A 27,356-nucleotide genomic window follows, 5' to 3' on the forward strand; every position below is an offset into this window, starting at 1 on the left:
AAAGCTATGCTGGAACTTTATGATGTTGTCAAATTGATACAGACATTCTGCAGTGAGACGGCAACTCTGGGCTGTTCTGGAAGGAAAAAAAACTTCTAAGTACATGCTACGTAATGGATCACAACAATCACTAATAAATGCATCATATGCAGTAGTGTAAATGTAAAAAAAACAGACCACACAAAAAGAAAAAAAGAAAAATTTTATTTGAACAAATTCCTTATGCATATTCTCCAAGTTGTTCCCTGCAAAGCATTTTAGTAAAGAAAACACTACTCTGAATCTGACTGCTCTTGCTTTTCCTGTTTCTTCATCAGCAGCCGTTGACTGGGCTCCACAAACGGCACCACAGACATGTGCACCCTCACTGTGTCCACTCCGTTCACCTGAGAGAGGAAAAAACAACATTCAGATTGCAAGTTCTGCAAGCAATGAATGAAGCATATGAGATCATTTGAGCTAAATGATCATAAAACTGTATTTTAAAGTAAATGTACTTACTGTGACATTACACCAGTACTCTCCAGGCCCTGTGATTGGTTCTTCTGGAAGAGTCAAGGCATGTGTCGGCACAACCACACCAAGCTGTGGACAGAAACAGCAAATTGTGATCCTGGACCACAAAACCTGTTATAAAGGTCAATTTTTCGAAATTGAGATATATACATCAGTTATTTATACATTTATACATTTCCATTGATGTATGGTTTGTTAGGATTTGACAATATTTGGGACAAGACACAACTATTTGAAGATCTGGAATCTGAGAGTATAAAAAAAATACACCTCAAAAATGTTGACCCATACAGTGTATTTTTGGCTATTGCTTCAAATATACCCTGCAATTTAAGACTGGTTTTGTAGTCCAAGGTCACAATTGTAAAAGCATAATAAAATAATATAATAAAACAAACACAATAAATCAGTGCATTGGATTATGTTAACAATGTGGGTCTGCATTATTTTTATACACGCATATACACTTATATATGTGTATATACAGTGCCGTAAAAAAGTTTTTGCCACTACCTGTTTTTTTTCATATGTCACATTTAAAAGAATCAGATCATCACACAAATTTTTATATTACACAAATATAATGCAAGTAAATACAAAATGCATAATTTTTAAATTATGATTACATTTATTAAAGCGAAAAAGCTGTCGAAACATACCTGGCCCTACGTGAAAAATGAGCTGTCATGAAATTATGAAAGAACTGTGATTAACAACATTGTTCTAGAAAGCTAAGTTAATTTTCTCTAGCCACCCCTAGACCTGCTTACTGTCAGACCTGTTGAATCAAGAAATCACTTGAATAGAACCTGTCTGTCAAAGTGAAGCATTCTTAAAAAGCAAAATCAATTAAGGTCAGTGTTCATGATTCAACAATAAGAAAGAGACTGGGCAAAAAACAGCATCCATGAACAAAAAGAACACAAATGCTCGTCACACATTTACCAAATAAAATCTTGATTATCCCCAAAACTTCTGGGCAAATATTCTGTGGACTGATGAAACAAAAAGTTTAACTTTTCAGAGGGCGTTTGTCCCGTTAAGTCAGGCTGCTTTGCCATAATTGACAGAACATTGAATTCTGCTCTCTATCAGAAACTCCTGAAGGAGAATGTCTGGCTGTCAGTTTGTGACCTCTAGCTCAAGCACACTTGGATTTATGCAGCAGGACAATGAATATATAAACAGTAATATTGTGTTGTTCGCGGTTAAATTTACTACTAGAATTGCTACTTTTAATATACTTCTCTTTTCTATCTTACCCGTCTAAGAAACCATCTGCAAACGATCTCTTTAGTGAGTGAGTACTGAATTGAAGTGTGCATGGGAACTTCAAGATGAGTTTTCTTCAAGAATTCAACAGTCTGTAACATGAACACAAAGACTAAATGAAGCAACTGGAAACCAATATAAAAATATTAAACATGTAATTGTGTAGTCAAACATACAACAGATTAGATGTATAATCATATTTTATAGTCTAAAACATACAAGTTAACTCACTAGCTGTCCTGTGCGTGTCTGGACTCTGTCCTCGGGTCGTCCCTCCCTAAGTAGCTAGAGGAAAAAAAGCCAACTGTGAACACTTTAAATGATGTCCACCCAAAAGTTAACATTTGCTTAAAATGTACTCCGCCTCAGTCCATCCAAGATATATATGAATTTGTTTTTTTTACTGGGAAATGTTTTTAGAGAAATTTTGCATTGCATCACTTGCTCACCATTAGATCCTCTGCAGTGAATGGGTGCTGTCAGAATGAGAGTCCAAACAGCTGATAAAAACATTACAATCCACACAACTCCAGTCCATCAGTTAATGCTTTGGTAAATCTATATGTTTGTAATAAATGAAGTCATCATTAAGATTTAATGAAGATGTTACTAACAGCACAGTTTTTTCACTTCTCAAGACATTAACTATGTTTAATGCAATGTTTTTATCAGTTGTTTGGACTCTCATTCTGACGGCACCCATTCACTGTCGGGGATCCATTGGTGAGCAAGTGATGTAATGCTTAATTACTCCAAATCTGTTCCTGATGCAGAAACAAACTCCTTAACATCTTGGATGCCTGGAGAAAATTTTCAGCACATTGTAATTTTTTTAGTGAACTATTTCTTTTAAAGAGAAATGAATTGTTTTGAAGATGAAACTAACCCTTATTTCCTCTGCAAACATGTCTTTATTTTCTTGTGATGGATAGACAGCCAGACCTTGGAGCAGCAGTTTGTTGCGGCCCAATGATTTCTTCACAAATACGGTGTCGCCTCGTCCACCGAGCTCTGTTAAAGGAATACTTAAGTCAAAAACCCCCAGTTCTGAAATCATACTTTTTTGTGCGGCAAAAGCACTCACTGGGCACCGTCTGAGTGAGGATGAGCTCCATCTTGTCCTGGGGTTTGTGTTTTGTATCGTCGACCAAGCGGTACACCCGGTGTCGACGGGGATGCAGTCTGGGTGGCTTTCCCTCTTTGGATAAAGGAATCTTCCAACAGCGTTCAACAATAACTGTATTCTGGAATAAGATACAACTAATAATTGCTTTGAAGAACATCAAAAGGTGTAGATGCTAGCACATATATATGCACACACACACACGAATGCAAGCATATACATTGTATGTGTGTGTGTGTGTGTGTGTGTGATTTTTAAGTCAATCATTCAAAGAGATCATAAAAAAAATGTATTTGCAACTGGGCAAGACGATATCACAATAATAACAATAAATAATTACAGAAGTCATTTATTCTAAATTGCAAAACCGCACTATGATTGCCATTGCGTTTTCAATTTAGATCAGTTGTTTCCTGCTTACCTTGCATGCTGTTTGTGACAGATTCTGTATTCGACTCAAGGAAGATTTTAGATTTGTAGGAGTCCAGCAGATTTGAAGGACAAACCTTGAAGCTGCGACCGCCCACATGATTACTACTGACTTGACGATAGAAGATTAATGAATTTATTTATATGGAAATATCAATAATAGCCACCAAACCGTAACACAGCATAAATACTCTGTCAAAATTCACATATATAACTGCGCGTATGTCTCACAAACTGTTATTCCCCAACCACATGACATGCAATGGGATGTTACAGGACCCCTAGAAGGGTGGTTGTTTATTTTTGCCTGACAAAAATAGCAGAACGTCAATTTGTTTAACGAGTCGAATGTGTAATTGCTTTAATATACCAATATAGCACAACACGCATATTTCACAGATTTCTGTATTGTATTATAAACACACATATATACAAATATTTATAAGGGTCCTTATATAACTGGACACCGAAGTTGCTAAATTTCAAAATAAAAGACCTGGCTCAATAAAAGTCTCGTCTAACGGCTACATGTATTTACCGCAACGTTTGAAGTGGTTAAGCTTTTCTAATATATATATATATATTAACCTTCATGGACCACAGCCTGTGAAATGGGTAAGTTTAAAATTGCTTTATTGATTTGTAAAGAATATAAACCAACAAAACACTGGCTACGCATCAAAATCGTATAAACCATGAAAAATGGTAGACTACAAAACAAATAGAGAATGTATAAAATGTATTCACATGCACTGATTCAATTTCACTACCTTAAGTATAATTTGAAAAATAATTTTGGTAAACAAGAGTGTAAAAAAACACAGGGAAAAGACCCAACAAATTGTATAAAATTATATGCAATGTATATGCAATGCAGTTCACATTTCAATACACATTTCAGTGGCATATGATGGAGTGATGTGACAAAGTACAAACAAATTACATTGAGAGAACACTCAGAAATTCTTTTCATAAACATGGAAATTAAACTGAAAAAGAAATATTAATATAACCGCAAATTATACTGTTAGTAATGGGCATCTTTCACAAAATGTTTGTCATTTCACAAAATACATGGTCTAAAATGAATAAATAATTTGTAGGGATCTTGCACATTATGGAAAATTTAAAGAAAGGGGCTTTAGGTTTCAGTGATAGCTGCATTTTTACAGTTTAACTACACTTTGTTTCTTCTTATGTCATGTAAATAACTGTAATACCATCTGTCTATGTTACCATTTTTATAATACCAGCCTATAAGCTTCCGGGGCTTTAAATGAATAATTAAGACAGTTCTGCAGTTAAACTATGATGTCTACTGTACTACTACAATGGAAAACAAATAACAACAATTAGCATTTAATAGTACATTTTCAGATTTGTCTGGCTAATGACAATCATTGATGTTTCTCACCATGCACATCCTACATTAAGCATCATTGTGATGTTAGTATCAAGATTCAGCAGATTGTCTTTTAAAATTCAGTTTAAGGAGAAAGCAGTGACACTTTCTTCTGATCTAAAATGATCTGAAAGATAACTGAGGGGTGACATAATACTACAGTAGAGCTACAGCCCCTAATACTGAAACAAATGGCTGGGATAAAACATTAACAATCAAGTTTACATCACTTCACTTAGTAATACAATGTGATCAGTTATAATAGTTATTTATGATGATGGAATAAGAAGTGATTACATTTTAAAATATTTGATTGTATATTTGATTTCAACTAATTTATAAGCATAGTACAGGCTATAAGGACCATTTTGTTGGGAGACCAACAAGTGTCTATAAGACGCAATATATGGTTTTATTTCCTGTTGCACTGAATCAAGCAACCTATTGCAAAGCATTGCTCATCTTGAAGTTACAGTTCTCTCAAAAATGCTAATTTGTTAAGAATTTAATAACTCTCCAATCATCCGAGATGTAGAAGTGTTTATTTCTTCATCAGAACAGATTTGGAGAAATGTAGCATTACATCACTTGCTCACCAATGTAAGCTGTGCTTGATTTGTGCATATTTCTCTCCTGATTCAGACGGGATGACTTTTGCACTGAAGAGACATCAAAATGATGGACATTTGTAGATTATTTGTGGATTATTATGATGCTTTTATCAGCTCTTTGGACTCTTTCTGATGGCACCCATTCACTGCAGAGGCTCCATTGGTGAGCAAGTGATGTAATGCTAAATTTCTCCAAATCTGTTCTGATATAGAAACAAACTCATCTACATCTTGGTTCGTAAATTATCAGCAAATTTTCTTTTTGAGGTGAACTATTCCTTTAACACACATCCAATTTGCACTTGTATGCATATATGCTAATAAGTGTTCACAAAAGCTTTCAGAAAGGAGGTAGAAATTAAATGTTGCCTTGAGCATGATTGCTCCAAAATCACAAAAGTAACAGAAGGCAATGTAATGAGGGCACAGACTCAGTTTTCCAATGCAAGAAGAAGGCAGGAGGAAATGGCCTTGCTATGCTTCCTGTGCCAGGATTTCACACCAGTGACAGTGTGTAAGAAAATCTGACCTTCTGTATTATGAAAACATTGTGAGGTTGCTTCCATAGCAAACATTTATGCTAAGGCAATTGGCTCTTGTGGAAAAGTTTAGTTCATTTAAAAGTACTGTATAAATTGTGTGTTTACATAAACACATTACAAAGCAAAAGTTTGTATATTCTCAAAAGCACATGTGTAGCAAATAAATGAGCAAGGCTATCATGTGAATGTAAATGCAGACTATTGAAAACAACTGTATCACTGTGATCAATCTGTAGATATAAAAATGACTTGACCTCACAACTGTATCTCCTAAGAAAAGCGAATAGGCAGTGATTTGGCGAATTAGCTAAAAAAAAAAGCAGCGCCCACATGAAATAGGATTCATGAGTAGTACAATGCAAAGAAGGCCTCAAAATGGATTTTCGCAACATATTAGGGCCATGTGCCAGTACAGTCAACCGATAACACTGGAGGATAATACTGGTATAGTAATAATAGCAATATAGCACTTAATTCTCTTCAAGTTTAAAATGCCTTACATGTTCAGATCAAAAAGACAGAAACGTATAATTCATCATCATTTTTGTCTGTGGAATTATTCAAAATGCTGATTCTTTGACTCCTCCTCACACACAAACACAAGTTAAAAAAGACTGTTTTGAGTTTTGGAGTGCTATCTGGTACAATCATACGGTACGTCTGACACCTCTTCATGTTCTTCAGCATGTGCAGGGCAGAGTTGTAGTGTTTGACCCACCTAGCTGCCCCACTGCCATTAGCAGAATGTCCTTCTTTTCTTTATAAAAGCGCAGCTCCCGTCCTGCCAGACGGGCCTCTTCCAGCTCGCGCTCGGTGGCGGCCATCTCTCGATTGATGGTACCGGATAAAACGTGTTCTCGACTGACCCAGTCAGCGGCCATTTGTGTACGCATATCATCGTCTAGCGCTCGGTGGGAGTAATGAGCAAGCACTTCCTGTTTACAAAAAAGGCTGATTGTTATACACACCATAGACAGGTCAGTGAAACATATTAATGGGCCAAATAAATATTTACAAGAAACTAACAAGGAATAATAAAATAAAATAGGATCATATATATATATATATATATATATAAACATACAATGCCTTTATTTTGTGCCAAAATGCAATTATATTTTAGTTTTCATTAACATTTTTGCCAGTGTTATTTTACTACTATTGAGATACTGTTAGTTATTTTATTAATATTTCCAATTCATTTTAGTTAGGTTTTTTTATGTCTATATTCTTTTTATTCATTTTAATTTTAGTTTCAGTTATTACAGTATATCAAGTTAAACTAAATAAAAATGATAAATGTCACCTTGGAAACTAGCTTTTTTATTTTTGTATATTTTATGTATCTATTTTATCAAACTTTAATTATTTTTTCCAAGTTACTAATTATTGCATTTTGCAGCAGCTCTCTGATCCTAAATCTGTCAGGATCAGTATAAAGTTTGGTAGACTTTCATTACTTTCCTATCATTAGGAATAATAGTTTCTATGCTACTACTTTCTTTTTATTTCCCTGTGACTAGTCAGCCAAGTTTCTGAACTCAGAATAGCTGTTGTTGACATGTAAACGAGGTCGATCATGTCAGAATAGTTTTAATGAATGGTATTTTTGGAGTGAGAAAGTTTTGAGATCTGAAAACCATGTTTTTACATAGTGATGTAAACGGTTTTATTTCAAGAGATGAAGGTACATATCAATCCTCATCATATGACTCTTAAGGATGATTGAAAATAGTATATGTGTCTTTACCTGACGAGAGCATTGCCTTTCTCTCATGGCTTTCAGACTACCATTCCAATGGAGAAGCTGGAAAACGGTCATCAGTTCCTAAGAAAAAGGTTTCAAATTAAAATCCACATGAACAGTTACTCACAACTTTTCATATAGTCCAGTAATTATCTCACTTACCTGGAACTCTAGCATAGATTTCCCCTTATTAGACTCTAACATGAACCGAAAAGCACCGATGCCTGTACTAGGGTTATCAGCTTCTTCTCTGTTTCCCTACAGTAAATACAAATGAGTAAAGGTCAAGAGAAATTAGTTCTTTCATTCAGCAAGGATTGTATTAGATTGATCAAAAGTGACAGTAAAGTGACATTTATATTTTAACAAAGCTTAAAGGGATAGTTCACCAAAAAATTTGAATTCTGTCATTCATACTCACCCTCATGACGTTCAAAACCCGTAAGACCTTCGTAAGACCATGTGACATCAGGGGTTGAACTGTAATTTTACGAAGCTACAAGAATACTTTTTGTGCACAAAGAAAACAAAACTAATGACTTTATTCAACAATTCGTCTCCTTCAACATCACCCTACAGTGCCATTTTGGAGAGTATCACTATGTAAACAACGTATGCAACATATGTAGGCAGATGCGTTGTTTACGTTCAGATTAAAAGCATAATCAATGTAAACCACATATAAGCGTACAGTGCTGCAGATAAAGAACAGCATACATTGTTTACATGTGCAATACCAAGGGTTACGCAAAGTAGATGAATTGTTGAATAAAGTCGTTATTTTTATTTCCTTTGCACACAAAGTATTCTCGTAGCTTTGTAAAATTACGGTTGAACCCCTGATGTCACATGGATTGTTTTAGCGATCTCCTTGCTACGTTTCTGAGCCTTGATTGTGTAAGGATCCTTGCTGTCTATGGGAGGTCAGAGAGCTCTCGGAATGCATCAAAAATATCTTAATTTGTGTCTGAAGATGAATGAAGGTCTTTTGGGTTTGGAAGGACATGAGGATAAATAATTAATGACAGAATCTTCATTTTTGGGTGAACTATCCCTTTAAAAGCTCCAGTGCTCATTCATTGTAACTGCATGGTGTTCCCCAGATGAAATAAAAGAGTATATGAAGCAAGAACTTAAATCTTTGGGTGAATGATCTCTTTAGCTGGAACAAAAATCCACTCCAAAAACTGAGAACTCACATTAAAAGAGGCTAGAGCCTCACACACACTCTTCTCTATGAACTCATCTGTGATGTGTCGAGATGGATGCTCATTGAAAACAGAATTCATTAGGGCAATTTTGGCCGCGCTTCGTCTTGCTTCAGCTTTGGTCGGGCAGAACTGAAAAGATGAAAGATGCTATTTAACCACACTGTAATCGAATCCTGAAGATGCTCGCAGAATTAATTTCCAAGAGATCCTCAAGAGAAAACATTAGGCAGAAAATGTGCAGACACAGACAGCAACCAAAACACAATTATTTATTGATGAAGATCTGAAGTTCTAAGACAAATGAATTGGAATATGTGAAGAGAATATTGCTTGCCTGAAAACTCCCAAAGCAACTTCCCCCGGGGAGACTCACGTAGCAGACATAAGGGGGGTTATTAGATGGGACCATCTCATAGACAACAAGAGCCCCGTTCCTCAGGTCAGCACCTCGTGACTGCTTCATCTGCCAGAACTCCTGCAAGGCCTCCACGACATTCACTGTGGGAATAAGCCCATCGGATCACAGTATACAACACCATTCTAGTTTATTTTAAGACTCACAAGTTCAAATGTGGCTTGAAACAGCAGCAGTCTCATTTCACATATCATCAAACACCGGTTATCGTGCACTAATTCTTCAGTTTTGCTAATTCTATTCAAATTTAAGAAACTTAAATTGTCTCTCTGGTGTTTTTAATATGCCTAAAGAGAGTTCACCCAAAAAGTTCACTCATTTACTCACTCTCAAGTTGTACCAAACCTGACAGTGGCTACTGGCAACTAACTGCTCGGTTCAAAATATCTTCTTATGTGTTCAACAGAAGAAAGCAGCCCATAAAAGTTTTGGAACAATTTTTACTTTTACAAAACAAGTTCATAAATTCATCTTTCTCTATGACCGTGTCAGTAAACAATGAAAAGCACATGCTCATTGAATGGCTGATTGAAAGGAAGCTTGTTGTTGTGGAATTGCTTAGATACTAGTTTCTAACAGGAAATAAAGGGTGGTGTATTTGGACAGGAGTAATGTGAAAATCATCACACTCAAGCTCATATATATATAAAGCTTACACTAAGCTTCTTGGAGGTTGCATTCAGACGGTTTGAGGTGTCTGGGAGCTAGATTAAAACACTTAGCCTGCCTTTAAAGAATGCTGGCAACAGTCTATCCAACAATAATCCATTTAATGTAATTAGGTCAGCATGTCAGGGGGCTCAATCTAAGTGCTCAGATCGAACGTTTAAACACACCTACGGTGCTGCAAAATATGGTCTAGTTAGGGAGCTGCCTAAATTAATTTAAATAATAAAATAGAATTTATATTAAATGCTAAAGATCTTAATGGTTCTAAATATAGGCTTTATAAAACATTTTTTTTTTTCTTTTTCATTTTGGAATGAAATGAGATTCCAAACTAAGTTACTGTTGAGACACCGCCAGGTGACGCGAGGTTATGTTTTATGAATTTGTAAGAAGTACTCATTTCTGAATGTGTTTGCTTGAAATATCTTGCATGTGGGTCAATCATGTGGCACATTTCTTCCCCAGATCTAGTCTATTAAATAATTAAAAAATGCATTAAAAATGCAATTCATACAGAGGATTAGAATCTATCCTATGATTATCAAGTTTTTAATTTCTAAATTAAAAATCTTATTTTGGAGCACTTAAAGTCAATGTTCACATGGATAGATAGATAGATAGATAGATAGATAGATAGATAGATAGATAGCATATTTGTAATTTTTAAAGAAAGGGTAAATTTAATTATGTAGCCCCAAGAAAACTTAATGATATTCATTATTCAAAAACTAATTTATGAAAATAAAGATTTGTACTCTCATGTGTTTAATGTGCATTTGAAATTGTATGTTAATTGTTATGCTTAAACTACTTTTTAAACACTGCTGTTTTGATAGTGTTTAAATAAAATAAATAATAAAATTTAATAGAAGAACCAATTTGAATACATTTCTAATCACTTTTTACATTTTAATTGTTTTCAAAAAAAACATGTTGTTGTTTATCATTGACTCTTATGCTCTCATGTGCAAAACATGTCCATGTTCACCCCACATACCCCTGCCGTATCCTTGCGTGTGTTTGGCAAAGCTCCGGACCACGGCGTCCACTGCCTCTCTCAGAACCGCGGGGTTGCTAGGATTGGACAGACCCAGACCCGCAGACATGTCCACCGAACCGAACCCGCTGCCCATGATACCGGACCCGAGGCTGTGGAGCTGGAGGGGCGGCGGTGGTGGCGGCGGCCCCGGTGAGGCAGACACCGAGACGTGGGAACCCTGTGCCGAGGAAAGAGTGCCGGTTACACCGGGCCGCAGGGACCGGAGAGTCCCGGTCGCGCTCGCTCCGTATCCGATACCGGGCTGTAAGCGCTGATGGCGAAGAGACTCCATTGTCTCGAAAAGTGATGCAAAAGAAACCAACACAAAGGGAACGACTGCCTAAAACGATTGCAAAGCCGATTAAAGATGCATATGAAAAACAAAAAAGTGTTTCTCGAAGGTATGAGCTTTGTTAAGCTGATCGGGCAAAAATATTATTTACTGTTTGGGGCGTAAAACTGCCATAGGGAGGAAAAATGAGCAGCATATGCTTGTGTTTGACCAATAGATGGATTCACGTTGTGTGACGTGGCACGTCCGGCCAAACCTTCCCAATCGAAAATGCACAAATCTCTGTAACCAAATCAATCTAAAAATCGCCGTTTTCAAATTGCTGCTGTACGTTTATGCATATTTGTGTAGCCTAAATAAAGCACACTTTACAAATCTCACACGACCAAAGATACTAAAATAAAAAATTAGAGCAATTGAGAACAACTAGCTAGTAGCTGCTACTAAACAAGACAAGTAAGATGGTAGGCTACTTCTCAGCACAAGAAACCACAGATGAATAGATGAAAAACATTTTTTAATTAATATCACCACATTTTTCAGCTGATTATTCACAGCATATAAAGATTTTTTTTTAGGCCTACTACACGTTTTGTAAAAAGTTGTTTTAATATGCAAATGCTGCACATCAAATTAAAAATGCCACACAAAAAAAGACCTTCAACAAAATTATCAACATTTTGATGTCTCATAAAGGTCTCATTGTTTTTCTAGAAATAAAGAGTTGCACTTTTTCTAGAGTTCAGAATAGCAGAAGCATTCGATGAAGAGATTTGTTTCATTTTGCTGAACCAGATGGGATTTGGATATGCGTTTTAATGCTCCATAAATATATATATATATATATATATATATATGAAGCTACTTTGCAAATAACAGGCAAAAAAAAAAAAGAATAAATAAAAGTTCACCATTTTGAGAAAACTGCCTTTAAAGATATGCATTGTAACTGAAATGTAAAGAAGCAAATGGATGCAATAGGCTAGATGTGTAATAAAATAAACTCTTAATGTTTTTTTCTACTTGTCTGAAGAAAGACATGTTATGAAAGCAAAATAGCTTAAAATCTTAAAAATAAATTTAATGTGTGCACAACAAAAGGGGAAAAGGCTGGTTTTGCCTAGTGTCTTGAACCCTATACAATAACAGCAATAGCCTACAGCATATCAGATATTCAGCTGTTGAGTTACAGTTACAAAACGTGCCATGATAATAATATGTTATTATTGTTGGAGTTGGAGGAGTGACCTATAAATTAATAATTTGTTTTTGATTATTATCATTGTTAAATGACAACTCTGGCATCGATTAAATCAGCAGGTTCTCTCTCTTTCTAATTTGATGTATATTATACATGTTTATACATGTATAATTTACAACCTCTGTGACAATAGCACTCTTTGTACTTAATGTAAATTTGCACTGACCATGTTTATGTGATCCATTAAAAATGAGTCAGTTGCTTCCTCCTAATCTTTTATGTTTTTCTGTTTAAGCCTGCGAGTGTGTTGCCATTTTTACTTTAATTCCCCTTGGAGCACTACTGATGAAAATTTGTGTTGAGCTGAAGTCTCAAGGGTGATCATATGTCTAACATCTCCTTCTGCATGGTTTATAACAAGCCACTCTTTGCTGTCAAAGAAATGAGATTGAAATATAAAACTGGCAAGAGCTCTGGAAAGTTCACTGAAAGTATGCACAAAGAAACGGCACAAAGCACTTGAAATGAGCTGCACTGATTACTCATCGTTCTGTGGTTCCTCAATGATCCAGTTGCCTGCATAGAAAAAGTTCCCTCTGTAATGGCTGCAGAACATTCTGGAAGTCTTATGATCACCATATGCTAAAAAGGAGAAGGCCTGGCTGAAAGTTGCTGTTATGAATAGAAGATTCAGACATAATACAATATATAGAACAAATAATACAATATTAATGTTTTTGACAGTAGTGACCCCATTTGTATTTATTAGATTATTAGTTTATAGTTAAATTTTTAGGCAAAATATCAAGTGGCATTTGAGTTGAAAACAAATGATGCTACTCTTTGCTTATACTGCAACTATAACTTTATGTATCATTTTGCAATAAATAGGCTATTTATAAATATTTTATATATCATTGATGGCAACACTTTTTTGTCTCTTGTAGGTACTTCTGCTACATATGAAACTTTGAAACATTTGTTGAAGCTTTGAAACATGACTTGCCTCATGCACATCATGCTCTCGTTTCGAACCTTTCTGCTGAGACACCGCCAGGTAACGCAAGGTTATGTTTACAAATACTACCCTTCGCTGCTTATGGCATTGATTTGGTAAACCCATGAACAGTGTCAAATATTTTAACTGCTCTCGGTTTAGTTTTATAATTCTGGTTATTTATTTATTATAATCCATACATATTAATAAAAGTACACCGATTTTACAGACCCTTCATATTTAATGGTATTACATTATTAGTAAATTACATTTAATACTAAAACTTTTGTGAAATTTTTGGCTTCGACGCATTTGCAACTTTTTGAACAGCCTCTGCTGCTGTGTTATTTATACACTTGGAAATAGCGAGTGTATTTTGTGAAGCAACTTGTTTAACCTGTTAACTGTCCATTCCACTTTTTGAGCATAGACCTGAAAATGACATTTCTATTTACAACTGTAAAAAATACCATTTAAAAAATGACATTTCCATTTAATTACAAATAATAAATACATTATCAGCCCAGAGCTGCTTTCGTGTACTACAGTCAGCGCAAGCTAAATTAAAGTTATGATTACGTTTTGAATATGGATATTTTTCTTACAAAAATGCATTGATTCGCAACAAGATGCTGTTGTTCACCCCCCGGAGCTGTGTGAGACACTTTTTTTATGGATAGGCGCTTTTTATTTAACTTCTTTCGGACTGATCCATGCAACACCCGCTGAGTGCCATTAAGCAGCTTAAAAGACCACAGACTATTTTTTTTTATATAACTCCAACTGGATTCGTCTAAAAAAAAGAAAGCCATAAGGGCCTTTCACACCACAGAAACCTTTTCATAGTACCAGAACTAATTGTGGAACTATCCAATTTTGGGCGTTTTTGCACCACAGGAACTAGGTGTGATTTTTAGTATAGCTACTCTGGAGCAGGGTCTAACCAGCACAACTGGTACTAACTGTGATGTAAGTAGACACTGATTGGCCAGACGCGTTCAAAAATGCCCTCACCTGCCATGATTTAAAACCCTGTGTAACATACTGTAAACATTGTAAATGTATTTTGCAAGTATGATGAACAGTGATAAGTATACGGATGCTGAAGTGCAGGCACTTGTAGCAAATGTAGCACAGCCAATTGCCGTTGGAGATTCCTTCTTTCCGTTCTTTCAATCACTTTATGTATGCGTCCACATTCCATGTCCATTATTGTGAAACCCGCAAGACACAACAAAAACCCAGCTCCGATCAAAGTGTCCTTCGTCCTCCTGTTGTTAACATTATTCTTCTTTGTTAATGTTGTTGAACGCCACTTACAAATGACATCGCTGTCGACCATCTTACGTCATGTCCTAGCTCACACGGTCGGAGCCAATGCCGGTGCCTTTAAATGGTACTGGGAAATAGCGCAAAATAATACCAGTACTTTTGTACTTTACATTTAGTTCTGGAACTAATGTGGTGTGCAAGGCCCTACATACGGCTAGGATGAGAGTGAGTAATTTATGGGCTATTTTCATTTTTGGGTGAACTAACCCTTTAAATATGAAACATATAAACAGCTCTTTTTCTGCTGTTCCTTAAGTGCCACCTGCAGTCAGACAGTGGAATCACATTTTCATCCAGCCAATCTGCAGTTTTTGCTCAAACCAATGCAAAAGTCAAGCCAGATTTTAGGTAGGCTACTGTTGTAAATTTTAACCAGTGGAAAACAAAGCAGTGCATTCTCAAAAAATCAAAACTATTATAATACGGTATCTAGAATTATTACCAGAGCAGATAAAATTATTCATTAATTTGACTTGTATTCTTTTTCATTAAAATGGTTCAAAATCTGAAATTAAGGTTTATTATTATTAACATATTTATAGTGACCCAACCAACATTTTTTTCTCCCCAGTTAAAAAACAGTCATCGTTGTTAATGTAATTATTTTAATGTTCCTGCTGTTGTTTAATTTAGCTTATTAAAAACGTAACAACTTATTTTGGGTGGTCCTTAAATTATTTTATTCCAGGGTCCCCTGGAAAAAAGTTTGAGAACCACTGGATTAAAGTCTATGTGAAGCCTATGTTTTTTTTATATAATACAACAATGTTTTATACATATCTGTTTGCTTTAGCTATGTGCAAATTAGTCTACAAAAGAACATGTTGCAACACAAGAGCGATGTTTATTTAGGCCAGTCCAGCTGTAACAGTCAGAGACATTCGGGAAGTCCCAACAGATTTAGCTCTAGTTGTGTAGACGTGTCATTAGACTGCTGGAGGAGAACATGTCTTGTCCCTATATATAGGGAGTTAATGCATGTTGTGGGGAGTCTTTACTTCCCCTCAAGTTAAGATAAGACAGCACTTCACGTTCAGATTGTCACTTTCACCTGCCTTTGTCAGTCACAGCTGAAATGAGCTGTCTGTATGCGCGACACGACGCTTTATTCCCATTGGCTGTTTAGTGTTTAAGCGGAACACTATCAAGAGTCCCATTGGAGAGGAACCCGAATTTCCCGAAGTTGCGAAGTTCGCGAGACGGATCGCGCGTGGTGAAATTAAACGTTAGCAGACGTGCGCAACTCGTCTGAGGCCGTTTTAAGCACGGTAAGCGTTTTATGTAACAGCATCCGTTTATATAATCTGGAACTAGTAGGTAAGGATTCTTATTTCATGCGGAAGAGGGTTGTGTTCATTCTGCATGGCGTGTGGTGTTGCTGAACGCTGTATTGGCTACAGTACACAATGTAAATACACAGCCTATGATGTGCATCACCATTATGACAGCGATTTACCGAATTAAATCTGTCTATTTAAATGCAATAACCGATAGGCCAGGAATGCAGCGAGGCCGTCCGACCATTTTTGGTCACATTTGTGGCTTTATAGACTACAGCAGTCTCTTGTGTATTGTTCGTGGCTTGTGTTTGCCCGTTATGTAATAGCTAATCATTATTTTGTTGATTTACATCGTTAATGTCTAATTGAATAAATAAGGTGCGCCAGTGTGGGTTATGTAATAATTGTGTAGTTAGGTTGACTGATTCTGGAGGAATGCAACGAAAAACCTGTACAAATTATGTTTATGCATTTATATCCATTGTTGTTTTTGTGAACCTGTTAATTTCAAGATTTATTTACCTATGCGTGGGGTTTAGGCATCCTCCATTTTCTCACAAAATGTGTTTTTCCTTGATTGTCACTGTCATCACTGTCAAATACAAACACATTGTGAAATATGCAATATAAATACTGACAAATCTAGCATTAGCTTGAATGAATGAATGAATGAACTGAGACTATAGTCCAACTACGTATGCAATTGTTACCACAGTAAGATTGAAAATCTTACAATGTTGACTAAATGAATTTTCGCACATCACACATGAATTACAACAGCCTTTAGTAGTCATTTTGTGTTTTAAATGCTTCAAATGTTGCTTGCAACACTTAAAATGAGGGGAGTGACAGATCTGTGAAAAGGCAGAGACAAAGTTTTGAAGCCTTAGACAATTCCTGTCAGGATTTAGTAGTAATGTTTCTTTGAAATATGCTTATTTATGTGTTTCTTGAATTGAATATATGTTTTAATCAATATGAATTGAGTTATTAGTCTCTGAAGACAGGTGGGTTTAGGGATAATTGATAATACAGTGTCATTAGAACAAAAAGACAATCTACTAAAATGGCATATTTGTGGTAATTGATCCTCACTGGTTAATTTCAAAGTGTAAATATGTTAAAGTTATAGGATCTGTTGACTGCATTATTGTAAAACATCTAAATCAGTACAATAAGTTGCTGTCTGCAGAGTGTAGGTGGAATTATGAAATCAGTGCAATACTTGCAACAATATTAACTTATGCTATCACTCATTCTGGTGAATGTCATGGCCTGTGCAAAACAGTAGACAATGGTAATTAATCAATCTTTCTGCTTGTGGTTATCTTCATTATAAAGGTGCTGTGCAGAGCCACAAGAGGGCCATGTCTGATAACAGCACTGGCAGTACCGGGTCATCCAGTAATAGCTGGACTCTGCTCTCTCCAGAGGTTTGCATAACATATTATCAAAATGCTTGTGTTAGTGATATTGTCTGATTTGTATGAATGAATGAATCAGATGTAGTGATGTGCACTTGATTTTTAGGAGGCTGCTGCGGACCCTACTGCACCAGTGGATGATGGGACAGAGAGTATTGGAGATGCACCCAGTCTTTCAGAAGAAATAGCAGGTTATAAACCTAATTGCTCCTTAATACTTCTTTTGAATTAGTAGTAAGGATCAGTATTATTTTGGGAATTGGGAAAAAAGTCAAATAAATGTTTTTATTTTTTTTAAAGAAGTTAATATTTGTATCCAGCAAGGACACATTAAATTGAACAAAAGGGATTTTAAAGATTAAATATTTATTTGAAAATCAGTTCCAAATAAATGTTGTTAATTTGAACTTTAAACTACTTTAGCAAGTGTCATGATTTTCACAAAAATAAAGTGCAGCACAATTGTTTTCAACATTATATAATAGGATTTTTTTTTTTCTTGAGCACAAGATCAACATAATTAATTCTGGAGGATCATGTGACATTGAAGTCTGGAATAATGACTGCTGAAAATTCAGCTTTGACATAAATGATATTAAAAAATCTTAAAATAGGAAATAGTTATTTTTTAAGTTGTATTAATATTTCACAATATTACTGTTTTACTGGTCAAAGAAATACATCCTTGGTTGAGCATAAAAGACATAAAAACTTGTAAAAATTGTAGCAACCCAAAACTTTTGAACTGTAGTGCTTATTGATGTGCTGCTTATAGGATCTGTTGAACGAAACGGCATCATCTCTATAGTTGTAACACCAATTTGTAGATTTTGTTATGTGAAACTGTGTTTATTTCAGGAAGCTCTTTGGAGGTGAGGTCACATGACCCTGAAACGCCAATGTTGGAGACTGTTTTGTCAGAGGTGGGTCACCAGGTCAGTGCTTCACCAACGGTATGTAAAGCGCATGACATTCAGCTATCATTCTATCACACTATTTGTTTTCTACACTTTTTTTCACATTGTGCATAAGTATGACTTGGTCTTTAAATTCAACCTGATTCTGAATATTGCTATTTTGAAAGTGATTAAGTATGTTTCGTTTGTTCAGATGTCCATTCATGCATGTCAAAAAAAAAAAAAATCTGAATCAGATTGTAACTACAATATCCATGTTAATATTTTAAACCGGTTATAAACCTATTTTTCTCTGTTTATCTACTAATCCTACTGAAAGTGGTGCCTGTTATCTGAATTTGAAGTTCAGATTGACTTTTTCTTGATACTTAATGCTAAACTGTCTCGTTCCTTAAAGAATAACATTGTATGTTGTCCGATATCCAGATTCGCCAGGAAACATCTCCAGATTTCTTTGAGGAAGTGGCAGCGTCTGGTCATCCTGATGTTGAGCTTGATCCTGAGATCCATGCTCCTGTCATCCATGACACAATCACCAGTTCTCCCCCTGACAGTGACCTTCTGGGTGCTGTTCCCTTCAGCATCACTACAGAATCAGCCTTTCAGTTTTCAGAGGAGTCGGTCCTTGATGAAGCCACTGAAGAGGAAGTTGCTGATATCTCCCCTGGCCAGCATGTTCCAGTCCAAGAAAGCCCTGCCCCTGAACCAGTGCCCAAAATCACCTCCACTCCCGAACCATTCAGAGAAATTAGTTCTTCTCCTGATGTCCCTGTGAGCCCCATCCCTGAAATCAGTGATTCTTCTACCGTCCCTGTGCTTGATATTCATGCTGATGTACATCCTGCACCTGAATCACCGCCTCTGGCCCCGCCCTCTGAGACTGATACAGGATTTGGTTCTACAATAGAAAGCCCCGCCCCTGACAGCCCTTTCCCTGAAACCATTGGTTCGGTTGAAACTGAGGAGGAGGAGGCTACCTTTGAGAAAGAAGACATCGAGCTGCCAGAGAAATTCCCAGATGTTATCAGAGAGCCAGGTATGATGTTCAAAAAAGGTTTATTAAGCATTATATGTTCCAGAAAATCTTTTTTCAGCCTATAAATTTATTTTCATTATATTTACCCTGTGTTGTTTTATATGTATACACATGCACGCACACACACAGTTTGTATGTGTGTGTGTGTGTGTAAGTAAAACTACCAGAGTATGTATTTTAAATAAAGATTATTAACAAATATTAAATGTATCACTAAATATACACAAATATATTGTATAAAATTTGTATAATTAGTATAAAATATGTTTGTTTTACTGTTTGTTTTTTGTGTAAGCATGTCTCTCTCCGTTATAATTAGTGTTTGTGTATAAATAGATGCACATTATAAATATAATGATATATTATGAATATGATGATACCAGTTCCTAACGATACTTTTTTCGATACCCTATGTTTTAAAATCCATTTCAACATCAACACAAATACGTTAAACACAAAACTTTTATTTTTCACCTTAATTAAAACAAATTCTGGTAACACTTCACACTCAGCATAACATTATTAATACAACTGGTTGTGCTTTTTGGATAGGGGTGCACCATTCAGGGGTGGACTGGGACCAAAAAGTGGCCCTGGACTTTCTGGCCCACAGCAGCCCACCACATCATAACGCAAACGCCCCTGTTTTGATGTCATTTATTAATTTAATATTTAAATAAACAGTTTGTGGATTTTAACCAATAGGGCAACTGATCCTCCGTTGAAGAAGAAAAAAAAGAACAGCATCTGTTCATTTAGCGACTCCTAGTGAGCGATACATGCTCATCAAGACACAAACATTCTTCTAGAACTCACACTTTGCATTCAGTTAGCAGATCCATACGAATCATAAATGAAATAGAAGTTTATAAACTCAAACGATAGCTTTATGTGCTTTACAGATGAACTTGAAGTCTTTATTAATTCGAGATGTTCAATAATAGATAATCTTTGGCTCGGTAATACAAGTTCATGATCCAATTAGTGAACCGATGATTCTTTTGAGTCAATCTTTTAAAATAATAATTTATCTTGTTTAGCGAAACCAGTGTTTCACAAACTGGATAGATCTGAGGTGCAGGGCTCGCAAAATCGTTAGCCCCACGTCCCAGGGCTATTGTGTTTTCCAGTCTGATGGGCTACTGTGAATAGTGATGTAAAATTCCTAACTTGATTTGCGTTGTTCATTCGCTTGAAGGGGTGAAATGGATCGTAGCTGATCGTTTGCACTTGTTTCTAAATATTGGTGATTCAAGCGTTTTAAACAATTCGCGGGCGTTTCGGAGCTTGCGCTCACTCATTCAAAGCACGCGCTGCGAGCAGCACTTCAGACAATGCGCGTACAGAGAATGAATTTATCTTTCGCGTATCGTAACTTCTGAATGAACACATACACACACAATTATCTCAAAATAATTGTCTCTGGAAGTATTCTTGTAAACACAGTCGGTTAATTCGCTGTACCGGATAAATCTGTCTCTCTCTCTCTCTGTTTTTTAGACGACGTTAAAGGGGGCGTGTTTCAAGATACGCAGTGGAGTAGACCAAACTAAACAGGGAGGGAGGGAAAAACACTCATCCAAACAAATGCATCATTAAATTGGTGGTATTGCCGGCTTTGGTTGCAATACTCTTATCGCATATGTTGCACTTTGCTGACTCGGTATCCACTTTTATAAAGTGTAGCCACACTTTAGACCTCTTTGGCATTGTAAAACGGAAACGTTTTGAGAAAAAACAACTACAGTACACTTGTGTTGTGTGACTGCGAGTATCTTCAGAAATCCTCCCCGTCACGTCACGTGGTGGTGGACAGCCAATCACGGCGAATTTAGGTTCTTACATGCACGTATGCTACAAGCTCACACAGACACAGCCGCTTGGCAAAAAAACCCACCAAAAACCGTCCGCTTGGCTTTTGGAACCGAAATTTGGCACCGAAAGATTAATAATTTTTCGATACTCATAGTATCGAAGTTTTTCGTTCGATACCATAAACGCATCGAAGTTCGGTACCCAGCCCTATGTGTGTGTAACAATTCTGACTGTAAACAAAATATTGAAAATTGTATTGAAAATAAAATCTATAAATATTTAAATATAATGTATTTATAATATATAGTGTAAAATAATGCATTATTATTTAGCTTTATGCATTTCAATAATGAATTTTACTGAGGTTGAGTAAATGTTACAGTGTTTTAATATATTAAACATGATGTAGAGTTTTTTTCTTCCACCCTATGTATATTTCTACCCAGTTTTACCATATTTATGCTCATCTTGTTTCTCCTTATTTTTTTTCTATAATGTTCAGAATCTCTTGGTGCTGAACTTCCAGCGGGCACCTCGGCAGAAGATGATGGTCTGAGGCTCCGACATGTGCAACCTGCTGTATTGTTGAAGCGAAGCTCAGACGAGGAGGAAGAGGAAGAAGAAGAATTCAACCTGCCAGCGAGGAAAGAAGAGAAACGAGGTTTCTCTTTGAATCAGCTGATAGTGGGAGCTTTGGTCCTGCTCTGTGTCGGATCATTCTTTTTCTCCAGTGAGTTTTTTTGTGACACTGATTCGAATCTAAAAAGTCACACACTCTGTAATTGGTCCTATCAAACAGATGTCAAATGACATCACACATAACACTGGTTGGGCATAATTCATTTTTAGCCGATGGTTGTGAGTACTTGAGAAAGACCATTAATTTTCCATTTTCAGTGGTTGCATTCATGTTGTTATGCCTCCAGGTTCTGTGTTTGAGCTGTCTGATGGTAGGTTCCTAGTTTGAGCTAGGTGGCAGTGTATGCTTGTGCTTGAGCTGTAGATAGGAGTTGCCCTCCAGTGCTGATGGTAGAGTTTGTTCCCATCACATATTCAAACATTAACAAATGAGTAAGGAAAAAAGCTACATTTACCTGAGGGCAGCCTCTTATCATCAGCCTGTATCTTCACTGCAGATGCACTGCTTTAACAAGGGGCTTATCAGCTGGTTGCTTCTACATTTCCCTTTTAAAGTTGAAGTGTATCATTTCTGGGCCACATTTTGTCAAACACTGCTCAAACATGCAGGTAGCTTCCCAAACTTACACTTTTGTTCAGGCCACTCAAACAAACAGACTTCAGTCTGGTGCAACTTGGGACAAGAAATGACACACTTCATCTTTTTTTTTAGTTGTTTAGTTTCAGTAGTAGCTGCCTCACCCTGAAATGGCTTAATGCTGAGATTCAGCTGACATGAAGCTGTTTGTAGAGAATGCCAGGTTGAAGTAGTTGTAGTTTTTATTTGATTAAAGAATACTGTAATAACAGTAATATTGTAAAATATTATTTAATAGTTTACATATTATTCAAATTATAAAATGGTGTAATTTTAAAACTTCTATTTTTTATATTTAAAAATGTATTCCTGTGATGGCAAAGCTGAAGCATCATTAATCCAGTCTTCAGAGTCACATAATCCTTCAGGAATATGCTGATTTGGTGCTTAAGAAACATTTTTTTTTATTTTTTCATTGTTAAAGTGTTGTGCTGCTTTATATTTTTGTGATTAAAAATCTGGATTGATTGATGAATAGAAAGTTAAAAAGATCAGCATTTGAAATAGAAATCTTTTGTCACATTATAAACACCTTTTTGGTCGCTTTTGATTAATGAATGCATCCTTGCACAATACATTTATTCATTTCTTTCTTTAAAAAAAAAAAAAAAAAAAGCATCTTGATGACCCCAAACTTTTCAGTGTGTAACAGAAAGACCAGAAACTCCAGAAATGTGTGGCTGCTGTTGCATAAACTACACTGACCTTTACTTGCAGTTTTTGACACTAACAGTTTTGTAATTGTCCATAAAATCTCAAAGAACATTAAAAATAAATTTTCTCTCCCGCAGGTGATTTTGATGGCACAGAATTGAGTGACCAGGTTTGTGCATTGCTTTATTTTTTTATTTTTATCTTTGCTCTGTTTCATTATTGACATTTACAAGTTCATTTCTCCTCTGACATGTGTGTCTGTTTCTAGGAACTTCTTGATAAACTTGCTCAAGAGAACAAACAAATAAATATATTAGAGGCTCAGATTGAGGTTAGTCCACCGTTCCACTATTCTCTAACTTTGACCATATGACATAAGGAAATCTCATTGCATTAATATAAATGAATATCAATTTTGGTACTTTTTCTATGTGAATACAGTTTTACCATTAAATGGACTCTATATCACATTTCAGAAAATTATATGTTCAAATGTTGAACTCTTAGGATATGGTCTTTGTCACTGATCAGTCACAGAAAGAGGAGTTAGACCGGGCTCTGAAAATGGCGGCAGATATGCATAGCACGGAGAAGGGAGCTCTGGAAAATGAGAACACTAAACTGAAAGAACAACTGTCTGATCTGCCTGGTTTAAAAGAAGAACTACAGATGCTGAGAGCAAGAGTTGCTGAGCTCACCAAGCTTACCGGTATGATGAGAGAGTGGGAGTGGCACATGAACAGTATTTGAATTTTAAAACTCTGCATCTAAATTTGGATGCATTTGGATAGGCTATTTAACAGCCAAAAGATTGAACAAGATGAGAATGAGGTTGTTAGCTTTTTTGTTAGCTTTTACCCTATAGTTCAAAAGATTGTGTTCAGTAAAACATATTTTAAAAAGTAAATGAATGCTTTTTAAGCATCTCTAAAGAGACACTAAGGACATCTATAATGGTACTTATTATTTACATTCAAATAAATGCTTTTATTTTGATTTATATATTAATCAAAGGATACTGAAAAATATATGATGATTTCTGAAGGATCATGTGAAGCTAAATACTGGACTAATGATGCTGAAAATTCACATAACACATAATTTTTTTTTTTTTTTTTTTTTTTTTTTTTTTTTTTACACTTGTACAGTTTTTACTGTATTACTGATAAAATAAATGCAGCCCTGGTGAGCATAAGAGATATTTTCAAAAACAATTAAAAAGCAATCTCAGCAATCCATTTTTTGAATGCTAGTGTATATTTATACCAACAATAAACATTACTAATTTACCTATGAATTGCTAATCAGCTGATATTAGAGATTTGTTTATTTATTTATTGGTATATTTAATTGTGATTGCTAATGGCTTTTATTTTTACATTTAGATTACCTTTCTGTCACATAACCCTGACTGGAAGTTTATCTATAAAAACACTTATAATTTAATAAAACAGCAAATTTCAAAATAAGTGCCTTTTATCATATATCCCTTGTTTTCTCACTGCACATAATGATACAGTGCTTCCTGGATTTACTTGTAGTAAAAATGTCAAATATTAGTTTTCAAGATAATATGGAGTATTTAAAATGATACCAATTTCTTTTTACATCTCTACATCTGTTGAAATGTGGAATAATATATATGGAGTGTATTCTACTATTTATTTTCCTCCTTCAGTTCAAGAAGACCTTCCACAGCAGCTCCCAGACTCTGGCCCGCCTTCCACTGGTGAGTCTAGTCCAGAAGGAATTGAGAAACACTGGGATAAAAAAGATGAACTCATGCGTCAGAAAACTCTTTTGGAGGAAAGCCGGAAGAGGCTGGAGGGAATGAAGAAACAGGGTTTGAGGGAGAGCTTGGTGGAGATGCAGAAGAGACTCTCGAAACAGGTGGATCAGCTGGGCAAGCAGGAAGAGTGGAAGAGGCAACACCAAGAGCACAAAGGGGAAAAGAAGGAATGGGGCAGAAAGAAAGAACATGACAGTAGCTGGAAGAAGGACGAGGTGGAAAGGGGAAAAGAGTGGAAGCATGGTAAGGACAAACAGAAAGACCATCTCAAGAAGTACAAAGAAGAGTGGGACCAGAAGAGAGATGAGAGAAGGCACGAGAGAGAAAGGAGACAGAAGGAAAGACCTTGGAAGGCCAAACCATCCAAGCATCATCACCACCACCACCATGAGCAGGTAGACTTCTGGAAACACCAAGAAGAGAAGCTCAGGAGGAACCGACGTCCTGCCGAAGGCTGCCATGGCACATCTAACTGCGCTGATGCAGAGGGACTTGTTCCAGTAAAGCTAGTAGAGTTTCAGGACCTTCTCGAGGTCTACCTAAACAAACTAGATGGTGTTCCACAGGAAAGCAAGGAGTCTCTCAGCCGCCTCACCGCTCAGTTCTTCAGCGGCGGTGTTTTTGCCCATGACAGAATGCTCTTCAGCGAGTTTGCCGAGGATGTTGCAGATATCCTGGAAGATCTGGCAGATGGTTTAGAAGACAAACAGCATGACAACGATTCCCTTGAAGAAGAGATGGAGGAATTCGAAAAAGAGGCTCTGCTTCAGTTTGCCGCCCCTTTGGCGTAATTGGTGCTGCCTCCCAACACAGAAACTTGGTTGAAGGGATTGAAAAATACACAAAGAAAAGGAAAGCAAAAAGAAACAATCTTACCCGTTACTTGCCTCCGTCTTCACGGACTGTAGATGTAGTTTAATGCCTTGTGTGTGAGGAGTTTTCTTGTCATTAGTGAAGTCCCAGATGTGCGTTGGGTGTTATGTTGTATGCTACCTCCGTTAGTCCTGTTCTTCAACGCCAAACACTTTGACTCTTGCTTGCTGTGTAAAGTGTCAGTCATCTTAAGTGTTGCCACATGAGTGAAACTGCTTCACTTGCAGATGGATCAATCATTTAGTACATAAGGAGTTGTGAACGAGATTAACACTAAACTGGATAAGTGCAATGAGATTGCTGGAGAATGTCCCTTTATAGTTGTCTGAATGGCAAAAATGTACTTTGAAAACTATGTAGAATGTCTCAAATTTTCAGCAGATCTTTTTATTTAATTTTTATTATTAAAACCCTGGTTTCTTTGCACCTACCCTATGATTTTGCTTACTAAGCTGGTGTCTAAACAGTTTTTTTTTAAAGGGGTCATATGATGTGATTTCACATTTTCCTTTCTCTTTGGAGTGTTACAAGCTCTTGGTGAATAAAGAAGATCTGTGAAGTTGCAAAGACTAAAGTCTCTAATCCAAAGAGATATTCTTAATAAAAGTTGAGACTCGTCCATCCCTTCCAAAAGAGGACAAAATCCTTTTCGTCATGCCTGGAGCTGATCGGTGCTGGTCACTGATGAAAATACATCAACTTGCACTGTGGATCGCTGAATCGGCTTTCACCGTGGATGAAGTGAAGTCCAGCCCAGGGTCGTCACATGTGGTTGCTGTAAGACCAAGGTACGCTGCTTTGTAGAATCCGCCTGCCCCACTGTTCTCAAGTCGCCCGCTTCTGCTCAGTCAAGTCGGCTGTGGCTCACTCTAGACCAGGGGTTTTCAAACTGTGGGTCGCGACCCACTCGTGGGTCACGGAATGGAACAAGGTGGGTCGCACAAAGTCACTTGGCTGCAGCTAATTTTGCGTTTCAATGACACACAGACACTAACACAGTTCAGTCTAGGGCTGCACGAATGTGACGAGTGGGGCGGGGCCTAGTGCCATGGGAACAGAGCTAGGCCGGTGGAGTGATTGGGAAATGAGCAACACTCACCGGTCTCAAGAACCACGGAGGAGATCGGAAAGATACAAAAGAGGAGCGATGACAGTGAAGGACGAGAGAGGACCAGGCCTGGGTTTTATTTTGTGTTTGTTTTTTATTTGTGCACGGCAGTCATCCGAGAGGGGCTGTCGCGCTGTTTTGTGTTTATTTGGTTATTAAAACTTTGTTTGATTGTCCGCCGGTTCCCACCTCTTTCCACGAAGGAGTCATCGAGGCGGTGGGCTGGAGTGAGTTCGCCCCCCCCCCCCCCCCCCCCGGCAACTCACTCCAGCCCACCACATCGAGCACCCTCGGCGGCAGACTCCTTCGCCCTGCTCGATGGCACTGCGGATTCACCCCAGCGGCGAAGGATCTTCGGCAGCGCGCCCCTCCTTCCTCCCTGGCTT

The 27,356-nt window shown here is 36.8% G+C and overlaps 3 protein-coding genes across 8 annotated transcripts; 1 reads left to right on the plus strand and 2 right to left on the minus strand.

Annotated features, from left to right (window-relative positions):
- Window positions 1-189: 189 nt before the first annotated feature.
- On the minus strand, window positions 190-3,614 carry mrpl9 (mitochondrial ribosomal protein L9). The gene is made up of 7 exons (XM_059555891.1): window positions 3,333-3,614; window positions 2,873-3,032; window positions 2,675-2,799; window positions 2,020-2,073; window positions 1,779-1,880; window positions 502-585; window positions 190-386 (listed from the first exon to the last, which is right to left on the minus strand). Exons 1-7 carry the CDS (start codon window positions 3,438-3,440, stop codon window positions 273-275), a joined length of 747 nt encoding a protein of 248 aa, XP_059411874.1. The 5' UTR covers window positions 3,441-3,614; the 3' UTR covers window positions 190-272.
- Window positions 3,615-3,834: 220 nt separating this feature from the next.
- Window positions 3,835-26,292, plus strand: LOC132145128 (pre-B-cell leukemia transcription factor-interacting protein 1-like). 5 transcript variants are annotated; one of them, XM_059555885.1, is made up of 10 exons: window positions 3,835-3,955; window positions 17,420-17,511; window positions 17,609-17,693; window positions 18,361-18,455; window positions 18,846-19,455; window positions 21,797-22,000; window positions 23,338-23,369; window positions 23,469-23,531; window positions 23,708-23,909; window positions 24,879-26,292. In XM_059555885.1, exons 1-10 carry the CDS (start codon window positions 3,952-3,954, stop codon window positions 25,778-25,780), a joined length of 2,289 nt encoding a protein of 762 aa, XP_059411868.1. In that variant the 5' UTR covers window positions 3,835-3,951; the 3' UTR covers window positions 25,781-26,292. The 5 variants fall into 5 exon arrangements, with proteins under 5 accessions (XP_059411868.1, XP_059411866.1, XP_059411865.1 ...); XM_059555883.1 differs by having other exon boundaries at window positions 18,361-18,437; window positions 21,773-22,000; XM_059555882.1 differs by having other exon boundaries at window positions 3,836-3,955; window positions 21,773-22,000.
- Window positions 3,957-11,625, minus strand: LOC132145129 (LIX1-like protein). 2 transcript variants are annotated; one of them, XM_059555887.1, is made up of 7 exons: window positions 11,420-11,625; window positions 10,935-11,316; window positions 9,188-9,351; window positions 8,842-8,982; window positions 7,805-7,900; window positions 7,646-7,723; window positions 3,957-6,830 (listed from the first exon to the last, which is right to left on the minus strand). In XM_059555887.1, exons 1-7 carry the CDS (start codon window positions 11,462-11,464, stop codon window positions 6,576-6,578), a joined length of 1,161 nt encoding a protein of 386 aa, XP_059411870.1. In that variant the 5' UTR covers window positions 11,465-11,625; the 3' UTR covers window positions 3,957-6,575. The 2 variants fall into 2 exon arrangements, with proteins under 2 accessions (XP_059411870.1, XP_059411871.1); XM_059555888.1 differs by having other exon boundaries at window positions 10,935-11,623.
- Window positions 26,293-27,356: the final 1,064 nt, after the last annotated feature.

Source organism: Carassius carassius, chromosome 8 (assembly GCF_963082965.1).
Source record: "Carassius carassius chromosome 8, fCarCar2.1, whole genome shotgun sequence".
Classification (NCBI taxonomy): domain Eukaryota; kingdom Metazoa; phylum Chordata; class Actinopteri; order Cypriniformes; family Cyprinidae; genus Carassius; species Carassius carassius.